This window comes from Haemaphysalis longicornis, unplaced genomic scaffold, assembly GCF_048455015.1.
Source record: "Haemaphysalis longicornis isolate Haplotype H1 unplaced genomic scaffold, Haemaphysalis longicornis Haplotype H1 scaffold_9, whole genome shotgun sequence".
NCBI lineage: Eukaryota > Metazoa > Arthropoda > Arachnida > Ixodida > Ixodidae > Haemaphysalis > Haemaphysalis longicornis.
In genome coordinates, this window is record NW_027526460.1 from 124601817 (window position 1) to 124629807 (window position 27991).

Here is a 27991-nt window from a genome sequence, read left to right on the forward strand (position 1 = left end):
GGAGCCACCACCACTCGCGCGTGCGGCGCATGCTGGCGCTCTACAAGGAGGTGGTGGCCCCCGTGGATGCAGGACCATGCATACATACATACATACATACACACATACATACATACATGTATATATGTATGTATATATGTATGTATATATGTATGTATGTATGTATGTATGTATGTATGTATGTATGTATGTATGTATGTATGTATGTATGTATGTATGTATGTGTGTAATACACATACGTGCATACATGCATGCATGCATGCAAACAATCATACATACATACATACATACATACATACATACATACATACATACATACATACATACATACATACATACATACATACATACATACATACATACATCTCCTGTAGAGTGAAAAGAGCGTTCCGGTCTAGTTCGTTCGTCACTGGCTCTGGTTCGTATACGCTGCGATTCGGCGGTGTCTGTGGTTGTGGGAAGGTTTCAGCCGCCTCTTTCTCAAACTCCTCGACCCTCAAGCACGTGGCCAGCTTTATGTTCTTGGTGGTGTTTGGAACCTTCGTTTTGCCGACCATGGCACGGTACGTGCGCCACATCCGATGGCTGCTGGTTTTCTCGTCGAAAGACGCGCAGTTTCCATCCAGAGAGATCTCGCCAGGTGTTTAGCGTAGTGTCTCGCCTCGGCCGCCTTGTTGCGCACACGAACAAGATCTTCATATATCTTCCCGTTTGTGATGTAGCGCATGTGCAGCTGCTCGAGGGTCTCCCAGAGGTTGGCAAGATGCTTGTCCGGCGTGGGCCAGTCTTCGTTCACTTCGGTTTTCTAATGGCGGTCTCCACTGCTCGGCGCAGCTTCTCCGTGATGGGTAGGTTTCGCTCGCACTTGCCTACGGCCTCTCGAAAGACATCGCAGTCGACGGCATGCGCTATGCGTCTCCGCTTGTTTTTAGCTCCAGTGTCCACGCAGATTCAGATTGGGTAATGGTCGGAGGCCATGGGATTCACGCCACATCGCCACTCCCGCACACTTCCCTGGTCTGCCCAGGTTAGGTAGAGTACTGTGTCGTGCTGTCCGGCGTGTAACCCGTGTCTTGTTGGGTACTCGAGGTCATTGGTGAGCATCAGGCGTGCTTAATTAAAAAGCGACCGTGGACGTGATGCAGTCGCTGCGAGTGCAAATTGCTGCCGTGGCTAGAGAAGGACGGGAGACGCTCGAGATGGTTGGTGGGGAGACGCGCGCTGAGAGCAGCCGGCCGGTCTGCCTACAGGCCCGCCTACAGATGTGTTCGGCTTGATACTGCGGCGGATATTCGATTGCCGCTCTCGCAGGCAGTGCAGATCACGATTTTAATGCAACCCGCCATCGCATAATTAACTCGCTTCTCACATGTGCTGCCATGTTCGGGACTTGGGTCCCATTTCGTGCAGCGCGGTGCCAAGCTGTCGCTCGAGCTACCTGCGCCGCCCTCCGCCACTTCGCGGCCGTAGCCTGCGCAGCGACCGTGCTGCTCGCTCAGTGCGCTTTTCGTGTCCCCGGCGCGTTTTCGCATCCAGTATAAGAAAAAGCAATAAAACTAGCGTGCCTGGTATCGCTGCAGAACTTAGGTCGCGGCCAGCGGCCACCTGCCCCGATGAGCCAACGAAAACACGGCGCCTCCGCCACCTCCGCCGCCAACGATCGGATCGTTCGTTGGCCGTTGCTCGAGGGCAAAGCTTCGACCTCCGATTGGAGCGGAGAGCCGGCGAAAAACGCTGCCAGTGCGGAAGCGGCCAACACAAACTGGTGACGTGTTTGGATGTTTATATACAAAATATCCAGGCAATGTCGAATGCGCGAGGTCGTCCGCTAGCTGCTCGGTTGTGTTTCGCACACTCTAAAATTGATTTTAAATATGTTCTTGGCTGTATTTGTCGCTGATATTTTGCAGATTACGTATGCGTATTCACCCCAATCTATATCCGAAGTTATCTCGTTTTCGCAATTCTGTGTCAGTACCCCTTTAAAGGAGCCATGAAGACAAAACACAAGTTTGCTTCATTCAAAAGATTGGCTCGTTAGAATCATACTGACACCACATTTAACGAAAACTTCGCTCAAATAAGCGATATAATTAGGAAAAAAGGGGATGGCCATGCGACCCACTAGCTCATTTCCCGCAACAGAACCTATGATGTCATACCAGACAGCTTTGCGATTGGCGCAGGGCGGCAAAAGCAAACACAAATTAGGCAGAGGTTGTAAGCTTGCCGAACGAGCTATTTGCGATCAAAATTTAGGGCACATTCTTTTTAAACCCATAAGAATGGTGGGACAAACAGTGGAAGTTACGAAAGCACATGTAAACAAAGAAGTATCGATGCGTAGTGCTGTTGGTACTGCGCGCACTATGCTTGGTTTAGCTGCACAGGACTGCGGGGTTTTGGGGTTGTTTCAGACGACCCTGGGCGATTGACGCAAGCTACGATGTCTTACGTGACCGTATTTGTCGAGCGAGCACCATGTTTTGCGAAACGATTGTCTCCGTAAGCAAAATAAGCCAGGTACAAATATGTTCAGAAACAAACCAAAGGCAGAAAACGGCTTGCGACGGTGTGGTGGCGCTATCTAGGTTCACTAACGGTAAACACGGCCCTGTAATGTCATTGGAGACAACGCAAACGCATGATTTAGCGGGAAAGTCAAAATTTTAACTTAGATTAATTAATTTCTCAGTGAATAAAGCATCGTTTGCATTCGGACAAGCACTGGGGGCCCTATGAAACACGAAATCTTTCGAATAACACAAACTTGCGTTTTGTCTTCATGTCTCCTTTAAGGCTGTCGCCTGGAAAAGGTTCCGGCAACATTGAGCTCACAGCGTGAGAATTTGGTCGATAATTAGGCGAGATAAAGATTTTTTACAATCGCGTGTGTGGTTAGCCGTCCTTAGCGAGCGCTTTTAACTGAAGCTCGTTAATCGCCCTGTTCTTTCGGTTGCGATGCCGATGCTTTTCCTACTGTGCCACGCCGGCTGACTTGGTAGGCTGACTAGTTGTGAACGCGGGCTTGTGTATGTAAGGGGGTGTCCACTCACTTGCACACAGTGTGGTTTCTGGGCGAACGGAGGAACCTGGCGAGGCCCCCGTACTGCGCCAGCTGTGGCGACTGGGTGGCGCACTCCAGCGAGTAGTTGAAGTGGAAGCACTGGCCCGTACCAAGCGGCGGCGTTCGGAAGGTACCTGCGTTGTGGAAAGGGAGGGCGAACTCAACACTTTCGAGAAGCGCAAAGCAAAATATGCTTTGAGATGAGGTTGAGAGCAATGGATCAACGAAGGTGGGCTGCTAAGGTTTTTAGGTACCTATACTTCAAAAGCATGGACACGCCGTGGTTAAGGAAGACTAGAAGGCTCATGACGAAATACAGAAAGAGCAGTGGAGAATCCAAGATAGCCGAGGTAACCAGAAAACAGGAAAGGCAGATTGTAACCAATAAATGGCGAGAAAAATTGGAAGCTAAAACGTCGTTAGAGATGTACAGGGCTGAGAAATTGAACATCAGAAAGGAAAATTTCTCCCATAATTCCCAGGACAGTGCTTTGCTTTTTGAGGCTAGAGCAGGTTGCTTGCGAACTAAGAGTTTTCTGTGGAAGTATTCACAAACTGATGGGGTATGCGTGGTCTGCGGACAAGAAACAGAAGCTATGCGGCACATAGTGTTAGAATGTGAGGGTACCCATCCAAATCTACATGAAGGAAATATTGGGCTTCCAGAAGCCCTACGATTTAAGGGTATCACAGAGGAAGTTAACTTCAAGGCTGTCGAGGGGACGAAAAGAAGATTAGAATGCTGGCGGACGAAAAGCAGAGAGGGGAATATTGCCTATGACAGTTACCACCTGTAACAGGGAAAAGAAAGTATTTCGGGCCTAATAAGCTTTTTTTGCCTGCCCTAATCAGCGCTAGTATTAAACCAAGAGTGTAAAACATAGGTATATTAGTCCTTTTTGGTAAGATGACATGTCATCACCCCGCTACAAAGGGGAAGCCAATAGTAATCATCGTCATTATCATCACTCGGGTATGCGCACGCGGTTGGAACGCGAAAGCGTTACTGTGCTAAGTTTAGAATTCCTTTATTTAACTCCCTTGGGGGAGCAGGGATGCGCGTCCATTCGCCATCTTCAGCTCTAAAGTCGTGCGGGAGAGCCACCCGTCCTGCGTGTAGGAGCAGCGCCGCGCCAGTGGCAGCGGCGGGAGGGAGTCGGCGGATGCGTATGCCAGCAGATATGGGACAGCGCGACTGCAATTATCAGCTGAGCAACCACAACCGCTGCCGTTCACTTGAGCAGAACTGACTGAAAACGGTGTTTGTGTGCAGTGTTGAAAGCGGGCTTCGCTGTGGGGACACGGAACCCGCGATGTGGCAGTCGGACGCGTAACTCTTGCCACAGCCGCTCGATGGGAAGTTCCCATCGACTTCCCATCGAGCGGCCGTGCTCTTGTGCTACGCGGTATACAACAACTGTAGCTCATAGAGTTTCTTACAATATACCGTACTTACCCGATTCTAACGCGCACTTTTTTTCCGGAAAAATAGCTCAAAACATCGCATGCGCGTTAGAATCGGTTACGAAACCGAAACCAAAACAGCCAAAATTTCGTCCCACCCATCGCCATCGCCATCTCCAGATAGCGCCAAAGCTTTTAGCAACGATTTTTCGGACGCAGGAAGCATTAGCGCCTAGGATTTTCTATCGGCGTTCACATAAATCGTCAAATCGTTCCACTTGCGTGCTTGATGACAGCAACGGCAGCAGCGGCTCTCAGGTGTTCAAAACGAGCGGTCGGCTGAAGCGTGGTCCTCTGGAGAAGCTCGCGGGATGGGCGTGCGAGGCGTGGGCCCCGATCCCAGCGACCATGGCTGAACGTTCGTTCAGAAGTGTGGCATCGCGAAAGCGCTTGACGGCACCGAGGATGAGATGTTGTGGTCAGCGGAGAGCGACGAGGAGTGAGATGGGGGAGATTACTTCGGGAAATAAATCGCCCGTTTCTCTCGCATTCGTTTGTCTTGCTCACAAAGTTCCGTGCGCGTTACAATCAGAGGTGCAAGTTTTTTAGTTTTTTTTTTGCCAGGAAAATCGGGTGCGCGTTAGAATCGGGGGCGCGTTAGAATCGGGTAATTACGGTAAACTAAAGAGAAATCTGGCGCTACCGACTATGCGGCTCACGTCAAGTCCGTCTGCGTCATGGACCGCCATTACATCATGCGCTCGCCTTAGTTTCATCATTGGCGCTTGGATCGAAGTTTTAGGGACCGCAAATTAAAAAAAAAAAGTGCCGCAAAAATGCGAATAATGCGTGCAATTATGTAAGTGGAAAATCAAACAGGCTGTATTAAAAATAAGGGAAAAGGAAGTAAAGCGTATTTTTGCGGGAACGTCGTGCCCGCTTTTTTTTCCGGGCAAGGTTCTAGTTACGAACACCGTTAACATATGAAGGGAAACTTATTACAGGCTTTCATTTTATTAATTTTACCATTATTTCAAATAATAAGTCGCTTGAAGAGTTCGGAAAGTTTTTTTCGGCGTGCCTATGAAAACGTTGTCTTCGCGGTGAGCCGGTGCACCGACCGTCAGCTGCAGTTTAACAAACCTTGTTGCTGAGTGACTTGGTTCTTACTTGAAGAGAAAAGAAAACGTGGCGTTAAAAAGGATGACAAGATATGACCGATTCAGGCGCCCGTATCTTCTCTTCGTTGAAGGACGTTTTGTTTCTTTTTTTCGTCGGCTACAAATTTCGGGGCGGCATATTAGCCGCTCAGTCATACGTCCTTCGACTGCGGCATGACCAAAGTCAAGTGCGATCACGCACTTCCTGATGTTGCACCGAACACGGCTACCACAGAGCAGGGAGGATTTCGGCTTCCTCGTAGCTCGTATACGTGTTAATGCATAGTGAATAAAGCAAATCCCCAAAACCGTTTACGAATCCAATTGTCATACCAAGCCCAAGCCAAAAAATTTGTACAAGTGCGGCACGCACACACACAGCTGGCTGGCGCCGCATCTTTTAAAAGTGCTACGAGTTGTGCCGCGCCTCCACCAGATGGCGCCACGGGTCCCGCGACCGAGAGAAGACGCAGTGAAACATCCCCCTCGCGAGGGGCACGATCAAATGCAGAGCATTTCCGGGGGCGCACGACGTTAAGTAGTTTGCGTTACGTTAATGTTGTTGCACTTGTGGCAACTGCTGACGAGAGAGCGCTCGTCAGCAGTAATTTGAATGAGTCAACGATATAAGGCGCGTTCGTAGCGTACCTTTCTGTGTCGGCTTTGTGGCGCAGTGGGTAGAGCACCATGTACATTGCGTTCCGCCCGCAGGGTCGAGGGATCGGAACGGGGCGCCGGATAGTATTTTTTTATATAGTAGGGACAACGACGGTGCGGACTACGGACGTCAACGCGGGTGACATAGTGAGTTACTGAAATGCTCTGCATTTAAAAAAGGGGAGGGGGTCTTCCCATAAATCCCTACGACGATATGGTTTATCAGGCGCAGTTTCCTGTCCAGTATACTTGCTAAGAAACTCTATGCTGTAGCCAAGTTGGCGAAAGCACGCACCCTGCTAGCGTCCGCAAACAGCGTCCTCAAAACACCTCACCCTCGGCGAGCGCTCAATTGCTATTGGCATGTGTTGGAGAACAATAGCGCTGGCATTATAAAAATATCACGAGAAAAATAAAAGCCCGTGTATCAAATATTCACAGCCATTCGACTCAACGTGAAAGCTGTCGGAAGTGCAGAGCAGTGATGCGCCATAATGGGCTGTGGCGCCGTTGTCTGCTCACTTCTACCACGCATAACGCTCTTCGACTCCCTGTCTCACTCCTCTTTTGATGAACTAAAGGGGAGGTTTGTCTACTGCAATTCAAATTTCCCGCCTTCGCAGTACTCGCGCACCCCCTGGGTGGAACAGCGCAAGCGAGATCTGGCACGTGCCGGTGTCTTACTGCTCAGTTTGGAACGCGTTCCTCTTGGCGGCAACTTTTTTCACTTACTATAGTACAAGCCAACCCAACGAGCATTCCTAACTAAATGAACGTAGGGCTGCTGGTTATATAAGCAGATTTTGCCTCATATGTTCCTGCAGTTTTCTTTGCGCTAAACAACGGGGAGATGTATGACAAGCGCCAGCGGTTCAGGAATATCGAACGGTTATGACTGTTAGACGGCTTCATTTTCGAAGCCTCTAAGTTACGCCGTTAGAGTGCGCCGTGGGGCTGTATTTGGGTCCGTTATCTCGCTGCGCCGCCTGATTCCGGCAGTCGCGTGCCATTATGACAGCGAGCTACGACGACAAAGTGAGCCCCTAAAGGGCTCTGCACTCAAAACTTCTGGAGTGGAGGTAGCACTCGAAAACTGACGCCGACCACCACCATCTTGCCGTGGACCGAAAACACATTGTCGCAGTGGCCGCATCGCATCCGTCGCATTCTGCCGGCTCTCCACGGCTGCACGTCTGGCGACGTTGCACACTTGTACGTGTGCTTACATTATGAATTAGTTCGCTGTGAATATTGCCTGGACATTAAAAAGGCGTACAACTCAGAAATGGCCTGCTGGTGCTTTGCATTCATCTGGGCTAATCGCGCAGATAACCGTGGATCACCTTTCATCTGTTAGTACTGTTACGAATATCAGCCCTCCGCAGTGCTTTTTGCAACACTCCTAGGCTGTGTGGCGAAGCCTCCACTACGTGCGCTTTTAAGCCGGCCCCCCCTGTCGGTGACGCGCACTTCCAGCCGACGGATTCAAACAAGCTGCTACACTTCTGGATCGGTGGCGCCTCGCTATCGGCGTGATCAAACTTCGGTGGCGGCCGATGCCACATGCGTCAACTTGTCCGAAGGACGCGGAAGCCGCTGCAGAGACCTCCTCTCTCCCCTCTCTCGGACTCAGCGTGTGTCGCTCCTACCGACCGCTCACGAACGCTGGAGTGTTGTGTGCGTCTGTGCCGTTCGTGTCGTGTGCACAATCTAGAGGAAACGCTTGTTTTGACCGTTAGCGCTTTGTGTATAAATAAGACCCACCAAGCGCTGTAGTTCATTCCTGTTTGAGCAGTGAATCAAGGCTGTCACTCTGCGCGAGTCCTGTACTGTAACCTCGCCCGTCGGGGCATTGCTCTTGACCCAGGCAGCGCAGGACTGTTCGGCCTAAAACAGGCCGGTGTACTTTGGCCGGTGATTTTCTGTCCGGCCGTTTTCTGGCAGCCATGTTCGGCCCATGTCCAAATGTGGGCCTTTTGGCCGTATACGGCCGTACTCCCATGGCTGTCCAACGGCCAGTGTCCGTCGGCCAGTCGACCGGCTTACGGTCATACGGCCAGATTCCAGCCGTAGGGCTCCGGCCATTCCAAAGCCACCCGTGTACGGCCGAAGTACGGCCGCCGGATTACAGCCGAGATGCGGTCGTCGGACTCCAGCCGGACTAAAGCTACCGGAAATACGGCCGTGCTACGGGCATTGGAGTTCAGCCACAGTACGTTAACTGTACTGAGGCCGGTCAATGCATGTCGCGAAAGCAGATGACTCATTCACGCAGTGCAGAAGCAGCTCAAACCCAGCATTTTGGGTCCAATGCAGCCACATGAAAGTGAGCTCGCGCGCAACCACCAGCCGTCAAGCTTTCAGCGCAGCCTTGCTTAATTACCAGCCTCAGTTGACAGCAAAATTCATTTATTAAACAGTGCTCACAAATTGTCGTTCCTTTAATTGCTGTGCCTCTTTTACTGCCCAACCCAGAAAATATTCAGTTCTTTGTAGAGCTTGAATAGATGTATTGTCCAGGTCCTGATATCCTCTGTGGGGCGGCTTACCTGTAATAAACGGGAAAAGAGGAGGGGGGGGGGGGGGGGCGGAGGACGCATACTTTAGTGGGTTGAATTTCAGAGAGATAAATTGCGCCGCTTTTAGCCAATTTCTTTTAGGGCAATATTCCGGAACACTTTCATGCTATGACTACATAAACTATTTTTATAAGAGTTGCTTGACCAATTTTGCTGTATATAAAACCGGCGTGAATGCCTTTACGAAGCGTTTTGGTTCTCAACAAACCACTCAGGAGCATTTAATATAACTCCTTCACAAAAAAAAGTATGTCCAGTTTTTGCCTATTTTTCTTGCAAAGACATTTCTACTCGATCAACTTTTCTGATGATCTTGGGCAGGGCTGATCCTAAGAAGGAGCGAACAGGTACTTTCATTTTCAATCTATTTTAATGTTGTTTTCATGAGTATAGGTCCACACCACGTAATAGTCCAAAAGAACTTAATTTACTTCTAATGTCATACTACGTTCAAAAAATTCTAGACGCGTTGCGAATGACGCCCTGCTTCAGGTGGCTGCAGTTGTATACCTCTGTGATCACGCAAAGAAACGCGTAAAATTAGAGTTACATAATTTGTTTCAAACCAATAACATAGCAATGGTAGCATGCATACAGGAAACCTTGCATACTGCAACGAATAGGGCAATAAATATTTTATTGGTCAAGGTTGAATCCGTAGGGTTCTCAACCCGTCGGAGGCAAACGTGCGCCCCTGGAAGTTTATTTATTTATTTATTTATTTATTTATTTATCTATTTATTTTTATTCATTTATTTATTCATTGTTTTATTTATTTATTATTTATTTATTTATATTCATTTATTTATTCATTGTTTTATTTATTTATTTATTTATTTGATGCCTGCTTGCCTTTGCATGCATTACAGAAGGGAGATACATAACACTAAGCATTAAATATGAGACAAAATAACAAAATAATTCTACAAAGCGCGCTGAAAATCGTCAATATAAACAGTTAATGCAATCATAGGTGGAAGATAATTACACTGCAGTATTGATGTAAAATAAAATGAATCGCGCAAGGCGCCACTTTTAAAGGAAAGTTAATAATTTGCTTTAAGCTAGCGGTCCCACTTTGCGATATGTAGAATGGCGCTTGGACATACTTCTCCCCTTCTACTTCAGTTTTCGAATGATAGATATTACGAAAAAAGTTCAACCTGTGGTTTCGTCTGTGATCTTTCACGTCCTGCCATTTCAGTTTACTTTTAATTTCTCTCATGCTAAGTTGAGCGTGACAATTACCTAATACGAATCGCACTGACATATTCTGTATGTTTTCGAGCGTATCAACCAGCTCTTTGGCGTAGGGATCCACGAAAACACATGCGTACTCCAAGATTGAGCGCACATGAGTGAAATACGGTTTTTATTTTCAGTTAGATGGAGGTTCACTGAAATTTCGTCTCAGAAAGACAAAAGCATATGCAGCCGTAACGTTTATGGTGTGAACCTGCCTATTTAACCTCTAACCACTCCCTAAATAAACTCCTAGGTATTTATATTCCTCGGCCGTTGTCACAGCATTATAATTTACGGTATACGTATTCAATTGGAATGAAGGTTTTCTTGTAAGGGTGCCACGTTAACACACTGTTTAACATCCAAAAACTTTTCTGAATCAGCACACCAGGATGTTATTAAATTCGAATAAAGCTGCAGGTATACGGAATCACGTTCATTCGCTATAGTCCGGTAAACTACACAGTACTTTTTAACAAAGTTATAGGGCCAATAGTAATAATAATGCAAAAACCGATTCATTCAGTTCATAGGACGAAATGTACTACGCAGAAGGGGATATGGAACACCATCATTTCCTTTTTTTGCAGTCCAAGAATATACAGTCAACCACTGTAAGCTTATAAGAACCAAATCGTGCGTGAACTCAACAATCTGCGTTGAGCAAGAAAATCCTGACAAAATCCGTGTTTGCTAGGATGCTGGCGATTATGTTTAACCAAATGAGTCATATCCCAAGAGTAGCTAAGCTCACCTTCAAACATCGGAACTAAATTAACAGCTAGGCTTCGTCAGCTACAAGGCTCTGTTGTTATCGCAAATTTAAAATAGTTTTTTTTTTTCTAAACAGGCAGTCGTAAAATCCCATGAAGTAACATAGTGCAGGGCATGAAGTTGATCCTACCAATGCGCGAGCGAGTCTCTTCTACGATTATCACCAACAACATAGTGCAACATTGCTTGTCGCAGTTTAATTGTACGCAGAATAACTTGCGCTTTTGCTCGCACTTGCCTTTCTTTGGTGGGGAGTCCTTAACATGGTGGCGTTTTAGCTCCTGCGTGGTGGCCGCTTGCTCGACGCCCTTGAAGGCCAGTTATTCCGGTGAACCATCTTCATCTCGGATCGGACATCTCTGCCGGGTCGATGTCTCCAATGCTCTCCATTTCTTGAGGGGGCGAATATCCTCGAGCTGATGCGTCGACGAAGCCGGCGGCAGAGGCGTCGTAGCGGCGATGACTGGCGAGGCTTAGCTCACCCGTCGGTGTGGCACAGTCTTCTTGTGGCAATAAATGACATTTCGATGGCCTAAAACGTTCCCTGCTAATGTCCAGTGAGTCCTTGCACCTTGCCCGTTCACCGAGAACACTCATTACTGTTTGAAAAACGATGTTCCTTCATTTAAAACGTAGAAACACGGAGCGGATGAAAAACGCGCCCCCGTCGTTCGGCTCCCTAACGGCTTTTTCTGCCCCCAGGAAAAAACCAGTCGGTCTCCTTCCAAACACGTCTTTGCATGAATTCTCGGCGCCCAGGCGCGTGCCGTTGTTCGGCTGTATGCCGTTTGCCGAAAAAACGACGTATAACCAGATACCTTACGTAGGCCGGTCTCCTCTTGAACACCGGTTGCCATATATTTGGTGGCCATTCGCTTGCCGTAATTCGGCCGAGGACAGCTAACCGAATGAAAAACGTATATTCTGGGGCCGTACGTCGGCCGGTATCCTTCATAACACTGGTTGCCCGAAGAAAACGAATATTCTACCGCCGGACGCGCGGTTCACCGTTGAAACAACGAATGCACGGCAGCCGCGCTCCGGCCGGTCTCCTTTCGAACACCAACTGCCGCAAGAATACGCATATTCTGTGGCCGGTCGCTAGCCGTGCTTCGGCCTGCTACCGCTTTCCGAAAAAAAAACGGATGCCCTAGGGCCGTACTTCGGCCATTCTCTTTCTCAACATCGGCAGCCGTAAGAGAACTGAATATCTGGCAGCCGGTTAGGTGCCGTTGTGCGTCCGGACACGGGCGGACGGAAAAATACCGAAGCGCTGGTTGCCGAATGTTGGCCGTTCAACGCATGATCAGTGGCTGCCAGAACCTGGATGCTGGCCGGACATGCCAGAAAGCGGCCGTAGACGGGCCGGTCTTGGGGCACACTTTCTGTGCCGCCTGGGGACTGGCTTCGGCCCATCTCTCCCCATGAAGTAAACAAGTTAAGTTTACCTTCAGCTTCTGGTCTTCTTCGAGGCAGCAGCATTGGCTGGCCGCTCGCTTCCCCACGCGACCACACGCATTTCGGAGGCGACGGAGGTCACCTCGGGGACGCCTTTCCGTATGCAACAGTACCTTAGGGCTCGGTTCGTTTTGTGTCTCGAGGGTAATACTGCGTTATATATAGACTTTCCCACTCTTTGTGCAGGCTGGTACGGGTAATACACTTCAAGGGAAAATAAGCTTTCACATCACCACCCTTGCACCCCCTCGCCCCTCGTTATCCCCTGTAGAATCAGCACTCTGGCGACACATTCAAACGAACTCTCTCCCCACTCGATCCATCCTCACCCACATATCGCCATCCCTCTATCCTACCCCCGCTTGTCCACACTGCGGGGACTACGAACACACCCCCCACGCCATCTGCCACTGCCCCGCCCTGCTTCCTGTTCCCCTAGCCAACCCCCCTCTTCCCCCCCCCCCCCCGACTCCTGGCTGTCTACCCTCGTGCACTCGGGCGTCCAGCCCCAGTGCACCGTGGTCAACAGGGCTCGGGACAGAGCCGCGCTTCAGCGCCTCATCAGCACCTAATAAGCCGGGATAAAATTAAGGCGTGTACCTCTCTCTCTCTCTCTCTCTCTCTCTCTCTCTCTCTCCCGTCGTCGCACTGGTCGTCCGCCTACTTGTGTACGCAGATACGCAAATGTTTTTCGCTTGTAGTTTCGGGGGTCCCAGTAGTCGTTTCACTGTGCGAAATCACGTTTCCACATTATGTGCCGCAATTTGTCATTCCGCTTTAATTTAAATGCAGAGTGGGTTCTCAGACAGTAACCGGAGTCCCATCTAACAATTCATTGCGCCCGTGGCCCTACTCTAGCACTCGCACGGTTTTAATAAGCGTTTAATGCTAAAGTTACCCGTGCCATTTCTCGAAGCATGCAACGTGCTGTTTTATAAAATACCTAATGCAATGCCCTCCCGCGTGGTTTTCTCTTCAATGGCGGCAACTCACGTGCGGACGGGCATGGTTATCAGGTTGTGAACGCAATATAGTAACCTCCTGTAAAAGTGAAAAACAAAAAAAAAATGGCTCCAATCGATGCTGTGATGGTGGTTGGAAAGCAAAGCGACAAAGCAAAGCTTTAAATGACACCCACAACAATTTCCCGTGCGACGTCACTTGAATTTACACGCGTGGCTCCACAAAGAGTGAAACCAGAGATTCTGCCAGCCGTTACCTGCAATTCACGGGGGCGAACGTGGCAGCAGCGTCGGCAACGGCAGGGCTAAAGCGGCGGACGCGCCGTGAGTCGGGAGAAAGAAAACGGAGAGGATCATCTTTCGAAGGGTGAGACAGCGGAACCTAGCCATCCTGATGTGCTAGCTTGGGGCTACAGAACCGCACGACACAAGCGCAGACAGCGAAACAATTCGGCATGTGAGCTTAGTGATTCCAATTTATACCGATCTAAACTAGTTAGTTTAGTAAGTTTGAGAATTGCGATAAAGCTGACGGAACTTTTATAGTCGCTTTTTTTCAGAACCAGTTGCTCCATTCGTCTTCTGTAAAACTTGTTAAAACAACAGAATTGACATTCACCAATTTAGAAAACGGAGTCCCATTCGTGGTAAGCAGTGCGTAGAAGGTAGCGTTTCTCTAGCGGCCAGATGTAGGTATGTGGCTTGTACATTTTGTTTTCCCGCCCTGCAAACCGATCCTTAACGTGTACTTGCCGTACGACCACTTAATTCCGTCGGGTGTGGGTTACCCTGGAGGTGCTGTCGAACAAGTTAATGAAGCGGTGCGAAGGAAGTGCGCAATGGACGCGAAGCTGCACCAAAACAGGCCCAAAACAACAGTCGCTAAAACAGACGACAAAGCCGTACTGCCGATGCCACCGCCGGCCAGCAGGCACCTTTGCGCGGGGAATGATGGGTAAATTGGCCGCGCCATCTAACGTGTGCTCCGTGAGTGAAAGCCTCCGGGGCCCTCTCCCCCCGGCACTGCCTCCGACGCGTTGGGAGTTTTTTGTCCCGCACGCCAATGAAAGAACCATTGGCTGATAGAGCTAGAAACCTTTGCTTTAAAATGAAGTAACAGCGCAATCGAGGCGTATGGGCGGTGAACATGTCAAACGCAGGAAGTACTATCGCGCTTCGGTATCCATGCGTAACAAATGCACATTTACCCTTGTCGCAGGTTTTCTTAAGATAAAAGGCTTGGTTTCGCGTGGGAATCAACCTGCTGTTAGGTGAGATAACTGGAAGCCAAGATACGGCGACCGACGGTAGTTAATCGGCAATTTCAGGAATTTGGCTTTCACGGGAACTGAACACTAGTATTCAGTTCACTTTGAATCCAAATTCGTGAAATTTGTTTCGTGCTTCCTGTGAAGTGCATCAACGAAGTTAACTGTGTATCATGGTTAAACAAACTGCTTCAACGAGCTTCAGTTAGTGCCTTGTCCATTTTGTAAAATACAAGGAAAAGCTAGGAATGGCATGATACACTCAAACAGTAGATTTTAAAGTCATGGCCCCATAGTAACTCAGCATGCTACCTACCTTGTTATTGTGCACGTGCGATCAGTGGGGTCTCGTGTAAACAAGAAAACTTGCCTGTGCAACACATATAAACACTGCAATGTCCTCATTACTTGCATGAGTGTATAAAAAATTCCGCAGAAACTAAGAGAATTATCTAATAATGCGCAGCATACTTATGCCGCTTGTCCTGAGTATGAGTTTTTTCTAGCCAATTTTTTGTTTTTCTAAATCCTGGCCGACCAATTACCTGCATTTACGCTATTATACTATTAGAAGCGGAACTTTCGGAAAATTGCATTATTGTGGAAATGCAGGGCGTTATACGGTTTGCCATTTTCTGTATTTTTTTATATTTTCCTTATTTTTCTAGTTTATCAAAATTAAATAATCTCCATTTTCGCTATTATACCGTTTACAGGTGGAACGTTCACGAAATTTGCATTATTGTGGAAATGCCATTGGGTATACGCTTAGCCCTCTTCCGTAATTTTTTAATATTTCTCGTATTTTTTTTTTCATGATTTCGCCGGACCAATTATTTCCATTTACGGTATTATAACGATTACGTTTGGAACTTCCGCGCAATCTCCATTATTGTGGAAATGCAGGGCGTTACACGGCTCACCATTTTCCGTAAATATTTTATAAATATTTTTTAATTTTTTTAGTTTTTCAAACTTTCTACCGACCAATTATCTCCATTTACGCCATAATAGCGATTACAGGTAAAACTTCCGCGATATCTGCATTTTTGTGTAAATGCAGGGCGTTACACGGTCTTGTCTGCGGGGGGTACTCAGCAAAGAATGCTACGCATTAAAACAAGTCGACTTGCTACAGTACTATTTCCACAGAGGTTGCTTGGGTATGAGGGCTGCAGAACTAACATTCATTATTTTCAAAACTGTTGCCTCAAGAACCCAGCGTCCATTAATCATGCTGGAACAGGAATATCCCGCTCATTTCAGCGCGAAATAGAGGGCATTAGTAGTTGTGTTCAGGCATAAAATATTGCCATGGCGTGCAAGCAGACGTTATTTTAATCATAGGCGTGCGCAGAGTTCTCGATTAGGGGGGGGCAAAGTCTTACCGCTGCTCCCCCCTCCTTACACCCACTGAAGGCCTAGCGGTCCGAACGCAGTGCTAAGAGGGATGGTTATAAAATTTTTATTTCAATGCGATGAAATTGCAACACATACAAAATATTTCTGAGCAGAAATTTTTACTTTAATGTGTTACATTGGCAAAATATGGGCCAATTTGGCGCCCCCTTTCAGATGATTAGGAGGGGCGGCCGCCCCCCCCCTGCCCCCCCTGTGCGCACGCCTATGATTTTAATGCCAAAGTGGTAGCGTTAGAGATGCCAGATAAACGTTCATGAAAATAAAAGCAGGAGTGCTGTCTTTAGCCCAACACTATAGGCATTTCTCGCGGTGACGGCTCTCTTCGCACCAAGAGCCGCAAACGCTAACTTGCTGCTCGAATCATATCTTACGTTAATAGCTTACACGCCAGGCAGAATTCAGGCTGCCTCAAATACTGCCATCAACAAAGTTAACTTCGCTATCGTTTTCTCCTTTGTAAAGCAAAAAAAAAAAACACACAGAAAAGCACTTCAGCGTTCTTGCCTGTTCAGCGCCCTTTCCGGCCACGGCGTAATCCGCCAACCGGTTTTCGCGGCTTCACCTCCCTGCGGTGCCGGCAATAGCAAACCGCCACTCCATAACTTTTATACAACCTCCTTGCCGATGTGAAGTGGGCAAGGGATCGTTATAAATTTGACGTTAAGGGAAAAGTGAACGCGACAGACTCACGGAGGTTCTCTTCGGTGCAAAGGCTTCCCACGAAGGCATCGGCGAGGCCAGCCCATGGGTCTGATTCGCAGGTTCCCGTGCCGTAAGCGGACGCGCAGTTCAGGAATCCCGTCTCATTCCTCAGGGCCCTGTGGGAACAAGTCATGGCGCATGTCTTGCACAAGGATTCCGGGATGGTGACCATCATAGCATATATTCTCAAGTACCACGCCTTGTATAGAACTCCGTCTAGGTATGTCGACCAAACATGAGACCTACTATTTCAAGGCCCCCGAAACACAAAGCTGTACCCGTACAGTCGTGATGCTACACATCAACAGCGAACTGTGCTAGTTGGAAATTACATTTACCCTGCCAAATGTAGCTCCACGCGATACTTTACCTGCCAGAAGCCTACGACCCGTCTGCCAGGGACCACACCTGAAGTGATGCAGTTTGGAGAATAAAAGTTAACCCACTACGTGAAAGAAGTATACCGAGACCCCCGAGTCACGATCGGGACCATTGACTGTTTTAGCGCGCGAATCAGTAAGGCGTGCTCTCGGATTGAGCCTCATCACGCGCAAGAATTAATTTCACTGTTTTAAAAAAATCCCCCAAAGCTATATATACACCGGCGCGTACAGCTGCACCGTTGTGGATGGGCCCTGAATAGTTGACCATGCAGGAGCTTTCCATGCGTTGAAATGTCCTATACTCACTGGTGTGTTCCTGAGTTCCACACTTGCTACTTCCTGCTTCGACTGTACTGCGCGTGTTGCAATTTGAATTTGTGTTTTCTGGTGTCTCCCCCTCCCCATTGCAATACCGTATTGGCGTGATGGGTACCAAACAAATGCATAAATAAAATTAATTAACCACCAGGAAGAAGGCATCCTCCACGGCTGGAAGCAAACCCCCGGAGTCGTTTGTGGAAACGGGATGCCTTAAAAAGAAGCTCCGGGTTAACGAACTACAAGGAACTCGCAGTTTGGAGCAGTGCACATCCGCTGAGTAATAATGAAGTGCTCATAGTTTTTGCGAGAAAAGCAGCGGAAATCCCGAAGCAGGCACGTCGACATCGGCGAGAATGAAGACGCGCACGAGGTCAACCGGAAACGCATATCAAGGCAGCACTTCCCGTCGGAATGTCTGCTCCTTTTTCCTTCCGACTTTTTCGTTTATTTTCCTTTTCCTTTCGCAATACGGCACAAAATTCCTTTCTCCGCCTGTGGACTATACGCCAGTCCCACACGCACTAATGCTTACACGATAATAGTTTAATGTTGGTTAGTATACAAAGACCAGATAATGTTCGCGTATTGAAGGACAGACCTTATAAATGCTGTATGGTTGATGTGGCGGAACAAAGGTGCCCTTTTGAGGGAGATGAGTCGTCCGGATGTGGAAGATGTGACATACTTGACATGGGTGTCCCACCTAGAGTCACGAGTGATCATCAGGGAGAGGTATTTGTGCTGTTTAGCTGTTTCCCGCGCAGAAGTGAAAGTGGGATTTCCTGCCGTAGATGGCGCAGCGGCTGCAGAAGATCACACGAACAACTTTGCGGCTCTTAAAGGGGTCCTGAAATGCCTTCCGCCGATGCATGGATGTACATGTAACCAAATAAAGCAATGTATTAGCAATCTCCTCCTGCAATAATTTTGTTAAAGCGATGAGTATTAGCTGAGAAATCGTAAATCAAAAACCGCGCATAATCGTCGCGCCGTATTTCCTCCTCCTTTCAACTGTTTCTTCGCTGTTGGCCTCCCCTCCCATGATGCTCCGCTCCTCAGCGGTGACGTACTTCCTCTATTGCGCTCCCACAGACTGCCGTCTGCTACGCGCCAGCTCTTTCGGCTTTTTCATCTTTGTAGACACCATGGACACTCCTCTAAAGGCTGGAAAAGCGAACGAAAGACCTGGCCGCATGTGTGCGGCCTGGCCTTGCTCTTTCGCGGTGTACGTAGCTGCAGTTGGTATCGGCGGCGAACTCGCAGCCGCGCGGGGAGAATCGTGCGCTCGTTCCCTTTGGTGCACCGCGCACTGTTTATCCAAAAAGCGCGGTCTCAGAAGTGGCCCCGCTGGTGCCGGGTGTTATTTTGCGGCGATTGTAATTCCTACTACCGGCGGCATGTGAAAAAAGACATTTTCAACCGACACAGAACCCGTGCACAAAACGCGCCGGATCGGATCGCTTTATCAGCGGCGATGAACGGGAAGGCGCAGAGCAAACCAACACCGCACTCGATCAGCGAGAACCCGTGTTCTGGCAAGCTGCACCCATGTCCCATGTGTTGCATTCAACACTGATGGGAAAGCGTTTGTTTGCACTTGTTTGGATAGTCGTAAAATGTCCAAACACTCCGGCACTCCGCTAGCAGATCAGCCGGCGAGACATTTCGGAAAACATTTGACAGATGGCGCCGTATGCATTAGTGTGTCGCTACGCAAAACTGATGAGACGCTCTACTAAAACAAACTCCCCTCGCGGTGTTTACGTAGCGGGACGCAAAAATTTAGCGTTTAGCGTATGCAAAGGCCACAAACGCTGTACTAAAACTCTATTAGCAGCAAAATAGCGTGCGTATGTGAGACCGCTTGCGTTTACAAAGCTGCACGCCGAGCGCGTACGTTTCAAACCTAGTGACATCGTTTAAATACACTGGCAAGCACAGTGTAACGTAGTCAGATATCAACCGTATGCTCAGGCGACAAGCAAGAGCTTGTTTTATGTGGGGCGGAGATTGCGCATAAAGGCCCGTTCGCACTTGCGACGAAAGCGAGCGAAAGCGATGGGAATTCCGTCACTTTGTCGCGCGACGATCGTGTTTGTCGAATGGTCGGGAGAAATTTTCGTCGCGCGACAGAATTCCCGTCGCTTTCGCTCGCTTTCGCTCGCTTTCGCCGCAAGCGGGATTGGAAAGTTCTGCCGCTGCCGTCTGCTACGCAGCGCGGAGGCAACCGCGCGATCTGCTCGGGCCGGGCGAACGCGCACACTACCGCACGGCAGCGTCCCAAGCGGCAGCCGGCCGCGTACATCGCTCCCGGCGCCCGCCTGGAGCCCGCGCTCGGCACACTAGCCAGTATATTTCAGGCACAACAATGGAGGAAAGATTTTTTGCTTCCGATGAACCAAGTTCTTTGCCCCTGTGTTTTTAAATACGTGAAGTGGTTAGCACGTCGCCCTCACGCAGCTTTGTATCGTCGTAGCATCGCTGACTGTCCGAACGAAGCCTGCAGCTAAGCCAATGCAGCGACCGAAGCTAGAGTGTATTAGAAACTTCTAGTACACTCTACCGAAGCTGTGTGTCTGTGTGTGCATCGCCTCCTGCGTGTAGTGGACGCGTTCGTTTCGCGATGAAATGCGACGTTGTACTGCGGGTGGATAGTGCTTCCCATGGTCTGGATTATCTTTCTCGAACGACGTACGACTCAACCTCGCATGGGGTGTGTGTAGTGTGCCTTCTCGCTTGCGTGCCAGAGTTCAGTGGCTTGCTGTTCGTCCCGGAAACCGGGTGTGAGGTGAGTGCCGAATTTAAACGGGCAGGAGGAGGCAACCCATCGTCTGTCAATCGCGGTTCAGACTTGCAACGCATGTTGTGACGTTGCGTTCGTTCGAAACGTATCTCTGGATTGTTTTGAAGTTGAATAAAATGTACGCGTCAAACCCGGACATTCGGCTCAGGGTGTTGTCTGCGATTGCACGAGAGAAGTGCCACGGGGCTTTCTTTATGGTGCGTACTCACGTAAGATAAAATCCATGTCGTGTTATGGCCGTGTTGCATTCAATACACACGGTTAAGCGTTTGTTTACACTTGTTTCGTTTGTCGTAAAATGTCCAAGTACTCCGGCACTCCGCTGGCAGATCAGCCGGCGAGCCGACGCTGAGCAGACGACTCATCTCTTTGCCGGAAGTGCGTGAAAAAGCCGCCCAATAGCAGGATGTCTAGCTCATGACGAACATCTGGGAATTGGTGATGTAGACATGTGAAGATGGCGGCGTCCAAAAATACGAAGGGAAGGGTGAGAAAAAAGCGACAGACTTTGCAACAAAAGTGTGAGCTTTCCGCTGCGCGTAAAAGAGTAATACTTGACACAGCTGACGTTGACGACCCAATCTAACGAGTGCGCTAGTTCATTTAGTTTGCTCAAAATGCCTTTCAGGGCCCCTTTAAAGCGGCCATGCAGAAAGCACGCATCTTTGCTTTATTCGAAAGATTTGGCAGTTCTCTGTCAACTAGAATGTTGTTCACGGCCGCGGAGCACGTTTTTCTGATGTAGGCGAAAAGCCAGAACGCCCTTATGTTTGAGATTCCGGCGCACGTTAAAGATCCCCTGGTGGTCAAAATTAATCCGTAGCCCTCCACTACGGCACGCCTAATTCATCGTCTGCGTAGCGTCGGTGCGTTAAACGTCATGATCAATCAACAATGTTGTGCCGGGGGAATCACTGTCATTTAGTGTGGAGGAATTTGCGCTTAAAGAGGCAGGTTTTAGTTACATTCCTTCATAATCTCTATAAGGTGCCAAAATATCTCTGTAACGTACGTCGGGAGTAAGACAAATATAGATGGTTAGTATACTACGAGTCGAGAGCCGCCAACCCAGCAGGATATGAGAAAAAATGTGAACCTTCAGTCTAATAAAGCCTAGCAGGCATGTCATCTCTGTAACGGCGCGCCCAAAAAACCACGGTGTTTAAGACAATGAACCTCTTAGGTTTACATATGACCGGAACTGAACAAATACAGGTCAAAACGAACCGTATGTGTTCCAAGAAGAAACAGGCGATCAAGTTATCGACTTACACGAGTCTATCACAGTTACTTCTGTTTGTTTGAACTGCTTGCGGCCAGGCTATATTTTCTTGTCTTCTTCCAAACATATTTCAATACATTCAACGTAACGCTTTTGTTGTCAATAAGAAAGCCGCACCGACCTTCTCGCGTTTGCAAATGTGCGCGGGGCCGCCGACATAAGCGGCGGGCTCTTTTCTGTCAGCCTAGAAAGACCGGAATATCTGGACAACCAAGTTTACTAGGTTTCAGAACGAAACGAAGGGACTTGCCCAGGGCTACGTAGCCACCGCAAAAAGTTATTGCGCTCTTCCAAATGTTCCCCATCAAGAAACCAGTAAATTCACTAACACTTGAATTTGACTAGACTCAGGCAAACTGTGCAAAGTGTCAACACATTTTAACTGCTTTCAGGGGCGTCTATACAAGGAAGAAAGAGCCGTTCACTCACTCGCACAGCGGGCCGAGCTCCTCGTGTGTGCTGATTTGGTTGAAGGCCTCCTCAACGGCCGCCTGGTAGCATTCATCCTGGCCCGGGCAGTTGTCCGGAACCACCTGGCCTCTGCTCTCCGCTGTTAATGTCACATAAAAGAAAACTACGAATAAGTACAGCAACATTGAATGACGCTTGTTTAACCTTCTTTTAAAGGAATCACGCAGAAGACGATATGTATGGAAGTGTAGAGAAGTAGCAGGAACACGCTTCTTTGTAAAGGAGTCAGCACGAGGGAAGAGTCCTGATTCCAAGACCCCCTGAGACCATCCGGCTTTTTGTGCTGCCTTCGCTGGCCAAAGCTGGTCGTCAGGGTCCGAGCTGTACAGTGCTGTCTCCCAGTGCTCGGGGGAGGGGAAAGGCAGGGGGTGTAGGTGAGGGTTCTGATTACAGCCCCACATGACATGGTATAGGGTGCCCGTAGTATAGCAGAAGCGGCATTGCGAGGAGTCTAACGTGGGGGCCAGAATGTGGGCTGTAGTGGGGTGGGGAAAGGCCTTTGGATGCCTCGGAGGTGACGCTCTCGTTCCTTGGGGAGGCGTTTGTGCGCAGGAGGATATAAAGACATTTACAAGCATACATAACGGCGACGGGTATGTAGACGTACACTTGCTGATTATTCGCACTTGTTTCTTTGGCTCTAGTTGGGCGCTTGTTTGTAGGATTCACTAGAACCTAGCTATCCACATTCCTACTTTGAAAGAAGTTGGAGATGTTCTTTGTGCTAATTTATCCCAGCTATCCGCACTTCTACTTAGAAAGAGGTCGGAAATGTTCTTGGTGCTTATTTGTACCCTCTGAGCCCTGTACCCTCCACTTATTCAGCTGTAAGGGCAATACTGGAAGAATAACTTATTTGCGTGCCCCCAGTGCATAGTTTCCTAGTTTCCTCCCACTAAGAACAGTTCTCACACTGTGATGAAACGCCATGGGCGCGGGCGGTGGTCGGTTTGTTGAAAAGTGGACTGCTAATGGCGATAGCCATTGTCCGTATCGAAGCAAGGCTTTCGATGCCACAATTCCTGCATTTGTCGCTGTAGAAGGGATTAGTGAGCGTGTGGCGCGGACTCGCCGAAGCGGACGGGAGGCAAGCTCCAATCACGCTGCATGGCTTCGCGCGCATGCGTTCATCACGTGTTTACCAGAACAAAGCGAACACGGGTGTGGTGCTCACCCGCTCTAAGCTCCCCTCTCCTCGGAAGTTTTCGCGTAGCCATACCTCGTCGTTTCCAAAACAGCACGGAGGAAAACACGAAAGAGGGAAAACACATCAATAAAGATTTATTGCAGAGTTTTTACCCAAATTTAAAAGAAGCTGGCTACCCCAAACATTCAAGTAATTAAACAATACAATGGTTGTATTAATGAACAACAACATTAGAATAAGTACATTGAAAGAGCAACGGTTGAAAGATCACCCCAAAAAAACTATATACATCTATACGTATACAAACAATACAAAATGGTCATGATGCCGCACAGATACTCTCACCTATATACCTAACACCGTTGTGTGTTTCCACACTCATCCAGACGAAGGTGCATGCCTTTAGTTGTGTTCGAACATCTCAGACATTTGAAAAAAAAAAAAACTCTCGTAAGGCAAGGAAAGCTCTGGTTTGTTTACGTGCGTTGTCCCACGGACCCAACAGTTTCTGCAAAGGTAAGGGTGTACGAGACCGCAGAATAAGCTTGTCACAATTTTTTGCCCTCGGTCGCACATAGAGGGCACTCAAGCAGGACATGACGCACGTCTTCAGTTTGGTGTCCACAATCACAGCATGCGTGATCAGGAAATCGAATGCGGCAAAGGCATTTCTTGGTGTAGGCCACGTCAAGATGAAGGCGATACCAGCCGCGGTGGTTCAGTGGCTCAGGCGTTGTGCTGCTGAGCACGAGGACGCGGGTTCATATTCAGGCCGCGGCGGCCGCTTTTCTGATGGAGGCAAAAGCAAAAACTCCCATGTGTACGAGATTTAGGCTCACGTTAAAACTATCCAGGTGGTAAAAATTAATCTGGAGGCTTTCGCTACGGCGCGCCTCATTGCCTGCGTTGCGTCGGCGCGTTAAACACTACAATCAGTCAAGACGAAGGCGATATAATAATGTGTCAACGGAACGAACGAGATGAGACGCACACGGGTATGCAAGGGACGGGTCGACTTGGTATAACAGCGATAAACGGCATTTATCGGTAAAAACTGGTTTCCAAAGTAATCTGCCGCTCAGTTCTTCACAATTATTTTTCCCATCACCTCTGGTAAAAGGCAAGGTGCTACACGTGGAATTCGAATGAGTGGTTGCTGCTAGTTGGTGAGCTCGTGAATTTCTACGTATTCCAATATGCCAGGGAACCCACTGAAATATTATTCTCTTAGTTCTTCCCATCTCCGTTGCATCGCATCAGAGATGCGTCTTGCCAAGAGATTTTTGTGAGTGAAAGCCCCAATTGGATTTAGGGCTTGGAGAGCCGGTTTTGAATCTGTGAACAGTGCCCATTAGACGGGGAAGATATGGTAGCGATAAATTTGACTGCAAGGTGCGAGAGCTTTACTCTATGATGAATGTGGAGGCTCGGTATTATGGAAGCTGACGAAGACGAGGTGGTTGTCGACGATCCATCAGCGTATATATGCACATAATCAGCATGATGTTCATGCATGTAACTTAGCGCCGTCTGCATTGCCGCCGCTGCAGATATGTAGGATTTTTGGGCATCCCGGGGATATCAGCATTGGTGTCATTGTAGGGAACAGTAAATGGAGGCAACCCAGTGCTGTGGTGCCATTGAGACACAACAGGCACGGCCACGATATCACGAAAGATGGCCTTATGAACCTTTGACGCCGAACTTTGTTGAAGGCGGAGAACCAAGGGGTGCGACTCGTGCAACATGTTCAGGCGCAGATAATGGCGGTGCGCCTCAGGCACTCGCAAAGCATTAAATGGCGGTTCCCTTGCTTCCGCGAGTACTATATTCCCGACGTCGGCCTGGGCACTCCGAGGCAGAGACGGAGGCCTCTAATTACCAATGCTTACAGTCACTGCTGCTGACGATTGACAGACCATGAATAACAGGTATAGACCATGGTACGATCTGACGGACGAGTGGAGCATGCATTCGAAGCATAGAATCGGACGAACAACCCCATCGGGTGCCTGCTAGGTAACGTAAAACGTGTACTAGACGTGGTGCCCTTTTTTGCAAACAATCAGTTCAGTTCAGTTCAGTTCAGTTTATTTCCCAGAAGCATCTGGACGACTTCCTGGCTAAAAGCTGCTCGAGCAGCTTGACAAAGGCGCAGGAAGCCGTTACAAGGCATGGAGGACGGACCACGTAACACAGATGTAATCATAAGTAACAAAAAAACAAAAATAAAACACGATTTCAATTTAACAAATCAGTTCTACAAATTTCATCAAAGATAATCAAAATTAGATGAAGGAAACACAGATTAGAGAAACAGGCCACGAACAGAATGAATAGTTTACATTATCAATAGGAGATTCAAGCACACTGTAAATAAAAATTAAAAATAATACGCTAGAAATTTGTAGGAAAAAAACATGATTCAGAATACAGTGCATAATCGATTCCAAACACACAGTAAACATACAATAGGACAGAAATACAGAAGTAAAAACCAGTTAGGTTCAGTTACAATAGGCCAGGAATACAGAAGTAAAAACAAGCTAGGTTCAGTTACGATTGCAGGATGTATGTTCGAAGTTGTTTTCTATTGTACCCAGATGTATGTTGGTGTCTATTTAGTGTCATGGGAACATTATGAGATAATGACTGGAACTTGTAATTTGTACGAAAATGTGGTATAGCCCATATATCGGTGCAGCGTGTTTTAACAGTCGATGAGTAATGTTGTAATGATGCAAGAGAGGACAGGTAATTAACGATTTGAGGTGAGGAGCAATTAAAGATCTGTAATAACCGAAACTCATACATTTTATCGGCGCGAAGTACATTATTCACTAGAAATGCCTCTTTTGTCGTGTCGGTGCGTTTAAGATTTGATATTTGTCGTATAATTCTTTTTTGTATAGTGACAATCCTATTCATATTTCTTTTAGTTGTGGTAGCCCAAACCAGGTTGCAGTAATTTATGTGTGAGTAAAATAAAGCATAGTAAATTTGAAGCTTTGCTTGCTGCGGAAGAATACTACAGCAGCGCGACAGTACCCCTGTCACTGCAGATAACTTTTTACTAAGAGAATCAATGTGAGTGTCCCAATTCAAGTTTGAAGAAAAATCTACCCCTAGAATTTTGTGTTCACTGACAATTTCCACAGGCTGATGTTCATAACTAAGGTGGTAAGACGAGGAAACTTGTTTGTTTTTAGCACGGAATATGATGGCCTTAGTTTTATTGGGATTAATTTTGAGTTTATTTATTTTGGACCACAATGATATCTTATTGAGAAGTTCATTGCATTTCAGAATTATCCGATCTAAATTAGAACCAGAGACTGTAAAAGTAGTATCGTCGGCGTAGATCATAAATTTAACTTCGGGATCAATCAGGACAATGTCATTAATATAGGTATTGAATAACAGTGGACCCAGTATGCTACCCTAAGGTACACTGTGAGTAACAGGTAAAAGAGACGATTTGTGGTTGTTAATAAAAACACATTGGTGTCGGCCGCGCAGGTAAGACTCTAGCAAGGCTAAAGGGCTCCCGCGAATCCCGTATTGTTTAAGCTTTATCGTGAGAATGTCATGGTCTATTAAGTCAAAGGCCTTACTAAAATCTAAAAAAAGACCTACTGTATATAAATTTTGTTCAATGTTTCTAAGGATGTTTTCTTTTAAAGTTAATAAAGCCAATTCTGTGGATTTTCCCGCTCGGAAGCCAAATTGAGACTCAGTTAGCACATTTTTTGCGTCGAAGAAATTTGTTAATCGTGAACATATAATTTTTTCTAACCCTTTAGAAAAAACAGGTAAAACAGAAATCGGTCTATAATTCGATGGATTGTTCTTGTCTCCCCCTTTGTAAATCACTGATACCCTTGCTTTTTTCATGGCATCGGGAAAAATTCCGTGCTCAATCACCAAGTTAAAAATATGAGCAAGTGGGGAGGCGATGAAAGGCAAAACATACTTAACTGGTTCAATTTGAATGTTGTCAATATCCAGCGCCTTACTGCTTCGCAATAGCATAAATGTATTGTTTATTTCGATTTCATCTGTTCTTTGAATAAAAATACTGTCGATAGAACTGCTAAACTGAGTGCTGATATCGGGTTGGTTATTATCAGCCACTTTTACATTAACAAAGTGAGTATTAAAGTAGTCTGCAAGTTCTTCGCCTGTAAGTTCACGGTTGCCTACGGTTAACTTTTGCACACCAGATCTATTGGTGTTACGACCAAGAACATCATTTATCGTCTTCCAAGCAACATCAGGGCGTTGTCGAGTGATATGCCCAGAGATGTTTTGATAATAGTTTATTTTGGAACGTCGCAATTCTGTGTTCAGGTTATTTCTAAATCTTTTAAACTGCTTTAGCGTTGTTTCCGAGCGTGTCCGCAAAAACGAGTGATAGAGGAAATTTTTGTTTTTTATCATTTTTATGTGCTCTTGAGTCACCCAGGGCTTCCGTATCTTTTTCGATGGCTTCACCACAGTGAACGGAAAATGTCGCATGTAAATGCGCACAAAAGCCTGCATAAACTCCGTGTACGCATCGTTTACATTGCTTATATTAAGCACAAATGACCAGTCATGGTTCATGACGTCTTGATGAAATGATAGTAGCCTGTCTTGGGTGACTCGCTGAACAATCAAAGGCTCAGATCGAGCATCGTTTTCCACGCATTGGGAGTGGTAAATGAGAAAAACTGGACAATGATCGCTTTAACCCGATGCTACTGTCCCAGCACTATGGACGGTAGTTTCAATATCGGTAATAAGCAGGTCAAGCGCAGAAGAGGTAGATTGTGTGACTCTGGTTGCAGTTGAAATTAGGTTGGCAAAACCATAGGAAGAAAGCAGAGTGTTGAACTCTCGAATAG

At 47.6% G+C, this 27991-nt stretch overlaps 1 protein-coding gene across 1 annotated transcript in view; it reads right to left on the minus strand.

The window, feature by feature from the left end:
• LOC144153648 (uncharacterized) overlaps positions 1-27991 on the minus strand; it is a 51471-nt gene that overhangs the window by 14378 nt on the left and 9102 nt on the right. The window contains exons 2-4 of the mRNA XM_077685303.1: positions 21917-22037; positions 16687-16814; positions 3057-3201 (exon numbers count right to left, since the gene is read on the minus strand). Of these exons, the coding sequence (XP_077541429.1) occupies positions 3057-3201; positions 16687-16814; positions 21917-22037 (394 nt within the window). The remainder of the gene's footprint in view (positions 1-3056; positions 3202-16686; positions 16815-21916; positions 22038-27991) is intronic.